Below are 11819 nucleotides of genomic sequence, written 5' to 3' on the forward strand. Positions count from 1 at the left end.
AATGGCAAAGAAAGCGTTCTTACAGGACTCCCAGGGTTCATCAAGATTCTCTGGATTTATCTTCAATGCCTCCTTCATTTTATCCCAGACATGCTTAATAATGTTAATTTCTGGTGACTGGGGTGGCCAATATTTGTGCATATACATTAGTCAGTACTAAAGCCAAATATGGAGCTTATGTAATAAAATAACTTGTGATAGCGGTCCAAAAACTAGTACACCCAAATTTGTTATTGAAAAATATTAAATACTAATTTAAAAAAAGAGAAAAAATAAAGAGAAACAAAAAAATGAAAACATTTAGTTGATTAGTTGATTTTTTTTTTTTGCAATATTTTGCTTGAATTCAAGTGTATTGTCTTTCAATTTATAAATATGTTTGGTGACTAAAATATTATTTTAATATATATATCTGTTTTGCACTAAAAATGAATAAAAATATTCATTTTCAAAATGGTGTACTCAATTATGCAGAGCACTGTAAATATTGATTTTTAGGTTGCACAATATCAATGTTTTAAATGTAGAATAAAAAAAAAACTATTTGGTGGAATAACGCTGATTATAAATCACAACAGATGAAAAATCGTAATCTTTAAGCTATTAAATAAATGGTATTTTATATAATATAAATAAATCGTTATTAGACCTTTATTAAACAAACAAACAAACCCAAATATAAAACAAACAATCTACCTAATAAATCAATTAAACCCTAATTGAGAATATAACTGATTAGCGTGAATTTAAATAATAATTAATGAATTTTTACTAATTTTACTAATTACCATTTATGTCTCAAGTTTCATTGGATACATCTGAACAATTTTTAGGGTTTCATTTTTAAGTAAATCCAGTTATGATGAAAGATTTTCATTTGAATGCATAACTAGATCAGTAACACACTGTCACGCAAACACCCATGTTTCAAACATACTTCACATGTGATGAAATAATGTTTGAAATTCTCCATGTGAGAAAGACCTGTCATTCGTGGGAAATAATTCATCCACCACCATTGCAGTCAAGCATCTTTTCTGCAGTCTTTACCACTATTTAGGTGTTTTCCCATAAGATTTCTTCCTCCCCTTATCAGCTTTTGAAAAAAAAAAGATATATATTATTAGAAGTGTTATACCAGTAAATGGATTTGGGTACTACATATTGAATTCTGTTTCTCTTTATAGTTACTAACAGATTTGCAATGTTTTTCATTCTCACATTCATCTCTCTCATCGTTCTACCTAAAATGCATTTTAGATGAACCACAGAAGTTGATGAGTAAATGTAGGGTGGAGAATTGGTTCAGTCCATTGCTTGTTGATTGGATGAAGGCAGACTTAAGGACAAGAACGCAGCCAATTGGAAGCAAGTCTGTCAATAAATCAGCTCATGTACGGTGCATCTCTAAAGTATTAATAGCGCTTCACTTTTCCACATTTTTTTTTTTTAAAGTTACAGCCTTATTCCAAAATAGATTAGACTAATTTATTTCCTCTAAATTCTACACTCAACACCCCATAATGATGATGTGGAAAAAAAAGAGTTTTTTAAATTGTTAAACGTTTGTTAAAAAAAAAAAAAAAAAACAGAAAAATAACACGTACATTAGTATTCTTACCTTTGCCGTGAAACTCTAAATTGAGCTCGGGTACATTCTGTTTCCACTGATCATTCTTGAGATGCTTCAGTAGCTTAATTGGAGTTCACCTGTGCTAAATTCAGTTGATTGCACATGATTTGAAAAGGTCTATATAAGGTCCCAGGGTTGACAGTGCATGTCAAAGCACAAACCAAGCATGAAGACAAAGGAATTGTCTGTAGACCTCAGAGACAGGATTGTTTTGAGGCACAAGGCTAAGGAAGGTTACAGAAAAATTTCTGCTGCTCTGAAAGTTCCAGTGCGCACAGTTGCCTCCATCCTTAAGTGGAAGGTGTTTGGAACCACCAGGATTAAGCTGAGGGATCGGTGGAGAAGGGCCTTAGTCAGGGAGGTGATTAGTATCACGATGGTCACTCTGTCTGAGCTCCAGTGTTCTTCTGTGGAGAGAGGAAAACCTTACAGAAGGACAACCATCTGTGCAGCAATAAAGCCTGTATGGTAGAGTGGCCAGACGGAAGCCACTACCCACCTGGAATTTGCCAAAAGGCATCTGAAGGACTCTCCGACCATAAGAAGCAAAATTCTCTGGTCTGATGAGACTAAAATTAAGCTCATTAGAGTGAATGCCAGGCGTTATGTTTGGAGAAAACCAGGCAGCGCTCCTCACCAGGCTAATACCATCCCTACAGTGAAGCGTGGTGGTGGCAGCATCATGCTGAGGGGATGTTTTTCAGCAGCAGAAACTGGAAGACTAGTCAGGATAGAGGGAAAGAAGAATGCAGCAATGTACAGAGACATCCTGAATAAAAACCTTCTTCAGAGTGCTCTTGACCTCAGACTGGAGCAACTGTTCATCTTTCAGCAGGGTAATGACCCAAAGCACACCGCTAAAATATCAATAGAGTGGCTTCACAACAACTCGATGATTGTCCTTGAGTGGCTCAGCCAGAGCCCAGATCTAAATCCTATTGAACATCTGAAAATGGCTGTTCACCGTCGCTTCCCATCCAACCAGATAGAGCTTGAGAGGTATTGCAAAGAGGAATGAGCAAAAATTCTCAAAGACCGGTGCGCCAAGCTTGTGGCATCATATTCAAAAAGACTTGAGGCTGTAATTACTGACAAAGGTGCATCAACAAATTATTGAGCAAAGGCTGAGAATACTGATGTACATGCGATTTTTCAGCTTTTTTTTTTTAAAAATTTGCAGCAATTTCAAAAACTCTTTTTTCACATTATCATTATGGGGTATTGTGTGTTAAGGAAATAAATTAATTTAATTTATTTTGGAATAAGGCTGTGACATAACAAAATGTGGGAAAAAATTAAGCGCTATGAATACTTTCCAGATGCACTGCAGTGAAGTCTGATGATCTTTTATGATAAACAGAGGATACTAATCATTCTGCCTAAAATGCATTTTTAAAATCACAGAAGTTTGTGTGTGTGTGTGTGTGTGTGTGTGTGTGTGTGTGTGTGTGTGTGTGCGCACGCATGTGGGTGTGCGTGTGTGTTTGTGTATGCATATATGTGTATATTTATGTCTGTGTGTATTTGTGTACGTGTCTGTGTTTGCGCGCATATGGATGTGTGTGTGTGCGCATTCTTGTGTTCATGTATTTGCGCACAAGTGTGTGTGTGTGTTTATGTGTGTGTGTGTGTGTGTGTGTGTGTGTGTGTGTGTGTGTGTGTGTGTGTGTGTGTGTGTGTGTGCGTTTGTATGTTTCCCTGCAAGTGTTTGTGCATGCATATGTGTGTGTATGCATGTGCATGCATACATAAGTTTGTTTATGTATATATGTGTGTGCGCGTGCGTGCATGCATCCATACATGGGCATGTTTATGTGTGTGCATGTATGCATGCATTTGGTTGTGCTTGTGTGTGAGTATCAAGTGTGCATGTGTGTGTTTGAGTATGTGTTTGTATGTTTGCGCACAGGTGTGTGTGCATGTATATGTTTGTGTGCGTCCATACAGGTCTGTTTATGTGTATGTGTACATAAGTTTGTGTGTGTATGTTTGTGTGTGTGCGTGTGTAAGCATCCTTCATTTCTAACAGAGTGTTGTGTGTTTGGCTGGTCTCCACCTGTCCTCAGTGACTCTGTTACCTGCTGTTTTAGATCGTCAGAGGTGTGAGAACACACAGTGTGGTCATTCATCTGCTTGCACGGAGAACTCAGCCGAAGGTAGATTCCCTTCATCTTCATCCATCAGCCACGCATATACACCAGCTTTGTTTCCATCAGTGTTTTTATGCACATTTCGGGATACTGCATAAAAGAGCTGCAGGATGGAAACAAACACTGTGCTTAAAATCATAAATGCGTACAAAAATTCCTTCATGAATCCTCGATTATAGGCAAACAAACTGGATTGGTTTTTTTTGCCTCCGTATCCTTTTAATTTTCTCATCATTTATTTGTTTTCCTCTGCAGAAATGTACAGTATGTAGACAGTAATGTTGACGTACTCTTGCTCCTCATATAGGTGATAACTGTAGCTCTGAGGAGGCCTGTTCGTCTGCCTCTGATGATGCCTTATTCCTGGAGAAACTCAAGCACATGGGCAAATGTAAGAAAGTAGATCCAGAGCACATTTATCGTTTAACTCAAGATCCTAGTGCTTTCTGACCGCTGCATTATTCCTTCCACAGCCACAAGGAAGAAGCTTTTTGAAATTGCTCGTTCATTCTCGGAGAAGACCAGAAGGAAGAAGTCTAAAAAGCGAGCTCTGGCCAAACATCAGTCATATCCTGCTCATGTTTCCAGCCTTGACAGTCACTGCCAGAGGGTTGCGCCTACGTATGTTGTGTAGAGATGTCAATGCTAACGTGCTTGCATTTGTGTGTGTGTGTGTGTTTACAGTTGAAGTCAGAATTATTAGCCCCCCTGAATTATTAGTCCCTCTGTTTATTTTTTTCCTCAATTTCTGTTTAACGGAGAAGATTTTTTAAAATAAATTTCTAAACATAATAGTTTTAATAACTCATTTCTAAAAGCGGATTTCTTTTATCTTTGCCATGATGACAGTAAAGAACATTTTATTAGATATTTTTTAAGAGACTAGTTAGCATTCAGCTTGAAGTGACATTTTACGCAGGTGTTTCTTTTGACACGTAACACTCAAATGTTAGCGGGAAATAGACGTTTTTAAAATGTCAGTACTGATTGATACTGAAATTCTAGTATTGTGACTACTAGATAACTACTGACTGCTAGAACACTAACCAGCCCCTAAAGCAGCATTGGAGAAAGTTATGATGTTCAAAATGTCTTTAAATCTTTTGGCCTTGTAGCCAAATTTGACCAGTTTGTGCTAGGTGTAAATGACAACAAAATATGTAATTTAACAGTTATGATTTGTTATGTGGTGTATATAAAAAAAATAAAATTTGCTTATATTTGTGCAAAAAATTATAATAATAAAAAACAAAACTAAATAAAGTGACATTTTACGGCTTCACTAGGTTAATTAGGCAAGTTAGGGTAATTAGGCAAGTCATTGTATAACGATAGTTTGTTCTGTAGACAGTCGAAAAATAATATATAGCTTAAAGGGGCTAATAATCTTGACCTTCAAATGGTTTAAAAAAAATTAAAACCTGCTTTTATTGCTGCCAAAACAAATCAAATAAGACTTTCTCCAGAAGAAAAAATATTATAGAAAATGCTGTGAAAAATTACTTGCTCTGTTAAACATCACTTGGGAAATATTTGTAAAAGAAACAAAAATGTTAATAGTTTTGTCATCAACTACACATATACAGCCCTCCTGGGAAATTTTATTTCTTTATCAAGTGTTTTCCAAGCAATGTTTAACAAAACCAATGAATTTTTACTGGAGAAACTCATTTTTTTCAGTTTGGCAGAAAAAATAAAAAAATTAAAAAACATAAAATAATAGCTAAAATCAATATTATTAGCCCCTCTTAGAATTTTTTGGCACCACAAAAGCAATTAGTTAGTAAAAATTATTTAATAAGGCTAATATGTTCAAAAATGTGTTCAAAAAAATCTTTCATTCAGTCATTTTCCTTCGGCTTATTCTTTTTATTCATCAGGGGTCACCGCAGCGAAATGAACCGCCAACTTATCCACTATATGTTTTACACAGCGGATGCCCTTCCAGCTGCAACCCATCACTGGGAAACTGAAAACAATCTACTCTCCATTAAACACAAAACATATTATCTTACACAGTATATGATTTTTTAAAAATCTGAATATGAACTGTAACAAAAAAAGCTTCTTTTTGAAGGTTAAAAGTCCTGTAATAAAGAGCCCCGTATGCTTTGTTTAGATCTTACCTTTTGATAAGTGTCTAATGTAGTGATTTGTGACAGAAACATTGTGGTGATCTAAAAGAAAGAAGCAAATCTGAAATGAGTTGTCAATAGGGATGAACAATATATTGTTTGAGCATTGTGTGTATCCGCAATATTCATCTCAGGATTAGATTATTCATTAAATATAAAAAGAAATATATATATATATATATATATATATATATATATATATATATATATATATATATATATATATATATATATATATATATATATATATCTTTATCTTTTAGCACGGTGGCTCATCGTTTAGCTCTGTCACCTCACAGCAAGAAAGTCGCTGGTTTGAGTCCTGGCTAAGCCAGTTAGCATTCTTGTGTGGAGTTTGCATGTTTTCCATGTTGGTGTGGGTTTTCTCCATGTGATCCGGTTTCCCTCACAGACCAAAGTCATTTGCTATAGCCGACAGCTAGCTCTCTGCAACTCTCACATGGTTGCCCACTGAAGCTAAGCAGGGCTGCGCACTTTCAGTACCTGGATGGAAGACCACATGGGAAAGCTAGGTTGCTACCGGAAGGGATGTTAGTGAGGCCAGCAGGGGGTGTTCAAGGTCCTGCTGTCTGAGTGGGTCCTAACGCCCCAGTATAATAAAGGGGACTATGTACTGCTCAGTGAGCGCCGTCTTTCGTAAGAGGCGTTAAACCGAGGTCCTGACTCTCTGGTCAATAAAAATCCCAGGATGTCCTTTGAAAAAGAGTAGGGGTTTTAACTCTAGCATCCTAGCCAGATTTACCCTCTGGCCTCTGTCCATCATGGCCTCCTAGTCATCCCCTTATCATTGTTAGCTTCATCACTGTCTCCTCACCACCAATCAGCTGGTGTGTGGTGAGCGGTCTGGCGTAATATGGCTGCCATCGCGTCATCAAGGTGGATGCTGCACACTAGTGGTGGATGAGGAGATTCCACCCAAATATGTGTAAAGCTATTTGAGTGTCCAGAAAAGTGTTATATAAATTATAGGAATTATTATTATTATTATTATAGGTGAATTGAATGAACTAAATTGGCCATAGTGTATGAGTATGTGTGTAAATGAGTGTGTAAATGTACTGTGTGGCAACTAGAATGGCGTCCGCTGTGTAAAACATATGCTGGAATAGTTGCCGGTTCATTCTGCTGTGGCGACCCCTAATAAATAAGAGACTAAGCCAAAGAAAAATTAATAAATATTACATTTCTGTCCTTGAATATTGTTGGACAAACCATAAAGCATTGTTTATTCTGCTCTGTCGTATTTATATATGCTTGTAATTTATTATCTTTTATGCAGATCCACTGTATAGAAAAAGACTTGACTTGACTCCTAGTTGATCAAAATGATTGAAATCTTTCCAAATAGTTGAAACTGGTGAAATTATATTAATATCTCAATATGTTTATCACAGAAACGCTAAATATAGCGATGTCTGATTTTTCCAATATCGTGCAGCTCTAGTTGTCTGTAATTCCAGTCTGATTTTCTGCTCAAATCAATTTGTAACAAATTTGTTTAATTCAAGATGAATTTACATCCAAATGTCAAAACAGCATAACAAGCACTTTATAAATGGTTTTGAACCAGTATTTCGTTTAACCCTTGACTTCCTCTCAGTCTGGGCTCTGCAACCTCCACTGTCAATCTCCTGGATGAAATTGAGGGGCTGCCACAGGGTAAACAATCCCTTATTATGATCAATATTGGCACTGCAGTGATTTGGTGAAACCCTTGTGAAGTGAATATGTGTTTGTGTTTTAAGCTGAGGATGACAGCCATCATAAACGACCATCAGGACGGGAAGAAGGAGAAGAGTCAAAGGAAGTGATGTCATAGTAAGTAACAAATGAACAGTTGAAGCGAAACAGATCGGCTGCGTCCGAAATCGCCTACTACTTTGAATATGTACTACATTAGAATTTAATATTACTACACGACCATTAGAAAAGCACATTCTATAGTATAAATAGGGCTCAGACGTACTACATCCGCCATTTTCTCATTATCACGTGCAGGGGGCGGAATGACCATAGGAAGCACCGGTCTGGCCTGCCACCGTGATTCTGGCCTGCACCCCCCGCCCCACTTTCATAAACATCGTGCTCCTCCACCTGCTTCTCACTTTAGCCTGACCTTAAATAACATTTCCTGGGTGAAAATGCTGTCCCAGTCTGGCCCTCATCGTGTGACCTACCCACAGTTGCATCGCTTCACTCGCATTTATGAATTCTCTCGTGTGGCATCATGGCATAGCGTAACGTCTATCGGATGTGCACTTGTGAATCTCGCCATAAGTGGTACTGTAAGTCATCCGGGTACTTCTCACATACTTATTTTCCAATACTATTGCTGTGTCTCAATTTGCATACTATCCACCCTAAATAGTATTCAAAAAAAAAAAATTTATGTTTCAAACTAGTATGTTGAATGCCAAAGGTTCCCTGATGGTGTACAATTTACATTAGAAATTCAAAGTGTAGAATCGTTCAGTCTTTGGCTGCGTCCGAAACCGCCTACTACTCAGTAGGTACTGCATTTGAATTTAACCGTACTACTCGGCCGTTAGAAAAGTACGTTCTATACAGTATGAATGTGAAACGTATGAATGGAATTCGGACGTACTACATCCGCCATTTTGTCATGGTCACTTGACCTACCTGCGTCAGTTGCGTCGCTTTACTTCCATTCATAAATTCGCTCGCGGGGCATCATGGGATAGCGCAGCATGCATGGGATGCGCACTCTGGTATCTCGCCGGAAGTAGTAAGTCATCCGGGTACTTCTCGCATACTGATTTTCGAATTCTATGAATTCGGACATACTACTCGGCTCGCATACTGATTTTGGCGTACTATATAGTATGAAAATATGCGGTTTCGGACGCAGCCTTTAACTGCTAATATTTCCCACAATACATTGCACAATGAATTTGATTAGAACTACAGACATTTGGTGGAAAAAGGTAAATAAACTACAAACATGGCGGAAGTGCGAGTCCAGCCGTCAAGTTCAGAGGCTTGTATTGTATAGAAGTTGTTTGAATGACTATTAATTATTATCTAGCCAACTGGAAAATATTTCAATCATATTTTCTTTGTTATATGTCATCTGCAACAAAAATGTGAACTTCTATAAAGATGTGTTTAGAAATTAACTTCTGAATGCATAAATATGCAAAGACCTAAGGAGTTTTCTCTGCATAAAAGACTCAAATGACAGATTAACCTGCATCTGCAATATGGTAGGTAATTAAATATGAACTAAATGTGGATGATGTGTCGAGATGATTGACAGAGGGCATAACTAAGCAACATAACGGTCCGTATGTCCAAAAAGCTTGCTTACTCTTCTGTTACACACTTAAAAGTATGCACTTTTTAATCACTAAAAAGTAAATTTTTTAAGGATGTAGTATAAGTGTGTGAATTGGGATGCTGCATATTAAATTAGACATGCTACTCAGCTCACATACTGTTTTTAACATACTATAAAGTATAGGGAGTTATGCGATTTTGGACGCAGCCAAACTTAATAACCCTCCTATGGACTTTTAATTAATTTCCAAATATTTCCCAAGTGATGTTTAACAGCAAGAAGATTTTCACAGTATTCCCAAATATATTTGTCTTCTGGAGAAAGTCTTCTTTTTTTAGTTGAGATAAGTAGATTTGTTAATTAATTAATTACCCTAACTTGCCAATTAACCTACTTAAGCCATAAAATTTTAATTTAAGCTGAATACTAGTATCTTACTACATAACTAGTGAAATAGTATGTCCTGTCATCATGGCAAAGACAAAAAAAAGTTGCTAAAAAATAATTTCACTCACTGGCCACTTTATTAGGTATACCTGTCCAACTGCTCGTTAACGCAAATTTCTAATCAGCCAATCGCATGACAGAAACTGAATGCATTTAGGGCATGTAAACATGGTCAAGACGATCTGCTGCAGTTGAAATCGAGCATCAGAATGGGAAAGAAACGTGATATAAATGACTTTGAGAGTGGCATAATTGTTGCTGCCAGACGGGCTGTTCCTAGTATTTCAGAAACTGCTGATCTACTGGGATTTTCACACACAATCATTTCTAGGGTTTACTAGCTGATAGAAAGGTAACAGTGAATCAAATAACCACTTGTTACATCCGAGGTATGCAGAAGAGCCACTCCTGCCAGCTAAGAACAGGAAACTGAGGCTACAATTTGCACAGGCTCACCAAAATTGGACAATAGAAGATTGGAAAAATGTTGCCTGGTCTGATGAGTCTCGATTTCTCCTGCAACATTCGAATGGTATCCATCCTGCCTTGTATCAACGGTTCAGGCTGGTGATGGTGGTGTAATGGTGTGTGGGGGGTAATTTCTTGACACACTTTAGGCTCATTAGTACCAATTGAGCATTGTGTCAACACCACAGCCTACCTGAGTATTGTTACTGACCATATCCATCCCTTTATGACCACAGTGTACCCATCTTCTGATGGCTACTTCCAGCAGGATAACTTACCATGTCATAATTCGTGAACCATCTCAGACTGGTTTCTTGAACAAGACAATGAGTTCACTGTACTCAAATGGCCTCCACAGTCACCAGAGCTCAATCCAATAGAGCACCTTTGGGATGTGGTGAAACGGCAGATTTGCATCATAGATGTGCAGCTGACAAATATGCAGTAACTGCGTGATGCGATCATGTCAATATGGACCAAAAACTTTGAGGAATATTTCCAGTACCTTGTTGAATCTATGCCACGAAGGATTAAAGCAGTTCTTAAGGCAAAAGCGGGTCCAACCCGGTACCAGTAAAGTGTACCTAATAAAGTGGCCGGCGAGTGTTTATCTCTGTTTAACAGCATATGGAAATATTTAGGCTAACATTTTTTTGTCTTCAACTGTATAAAACTCCAATGGAAATTACAGATTGTTTTAAATATTTACCATGTGAACTGTTCTGATCTCCGATAGATGAATATGAACTGCAGCAGCAAGTGGAAAGCATCCCTGAAAAGGAAATCATCATCAAGATGAAGACTATTATTACTCTCTATTAGTTTCCTGCAATGCTTAATGAAACCTGAGCCATGAAATCATCGTAGTAGTTATTGTCTGTGACATTCTGGATCAACGGTCTAGTGTTCAGAAGATGGGGAGGTGTTTATAAGACTGCTCAGTGCTGAGACTCAGGACTCAGAAACATCAACAAGCACAAAAAAAACCTCATTGCTCAGCTTGATAAGAAAATCTGTGTTTATCTCAGGAGAACTCTCATGTTTAATGCTCTGTACATTTCTTATTTGATTAGATATGTCTTTGATATCTCGGTGATTGATTTCTGAAACTAGCTGTCAGGTTTAGTTTCTATGTTGGATTCTTTTCAAGCTACTCGCGGTCTTAAAAAATCATGCGTCTTCATCATTCATTCCTGACATGATCATTCATGATTTCATTTTTTAGTGAAGTAAGATCTGGTTGTGTGTATTTGCAATGGGATAGTAGGCTAATAGTATTTAAAAAATGTAATTTTCAAAGTTTAGGGCTGTTAGCTCATTGTAAATTGCTATTGATTTTCAGAGAATCAATTTGTTTGTTATTAAATAAATTACGTTTTGAAACCAACAACATGTCCTTGTTTATCTTTAGAATATTATACTTTTTTTGTATTGAAAAATGAACTCTAAGAGCTTATTATTTAAATAGTTTGTTCATTCATTTTCTTTTCAGCTTAGTCCCTTTATTAATCTGGGGTCGCCACAGCAGAATGAACTGCCAACATCCATACACATTTATTCACACTACGGCCAATTTTGCTTACCCAATTCACCTATACACAGAGGCGGATTTAACCAATGAGCAAGGTAAGGCCACTTAGGAAATCTGAGGGCCCCCAAATAAATAT

General features: G+C 37.2%; 1 protein-coding gene across 4 annotated transcripts in view; it reads left to right on the forward strand.

Moving 5' to 3' along the window:
* Positions 1-11542, forward strand: part of cuedc1a (CUE domain containing 1a) — a 32585-nt gene extending 21043 nt beyond the window's left edge. For 2 of the 4 annotated variants that reach the window (NM_001430900.1, NM_001077461.2), the window contains 6 exon segments: positions 3724-3789; positions 4091-4174; positions 4257-4404; positions 7540-7598; positions 7685-7757; positions 10889-11539. In NM_001430900.1, coding sequence (NP_001417829.1) covers positions 3724-3789; positions 4091-4174; positions 4257-4404; positions 7540-7598; positions 7685-7757; position 10889 — 431 coding nt within the window. In that variant the 3' untranslated portion in view covers positions 10890-11539. 4 annotated transcript variants of the gene reach the window in all.
* Positions 11543-11819: the final 277 nt, after the last annotated feature.

Source organism: Danio rerio, chromosome 10, assembly GCF_049306965.1.
Source record: "Danio rerio strain Tuebingen ecotype United States chromosome 10, GRCz12tu, whole genome shotgun sequence".
Classification (NCBI taxonomy): domain Eukaryota; kingdom Metazoa; phylum Chordata; class Actinopteri; order Cypriniformes; family Danionidae; genus Danio; species Danio rerio.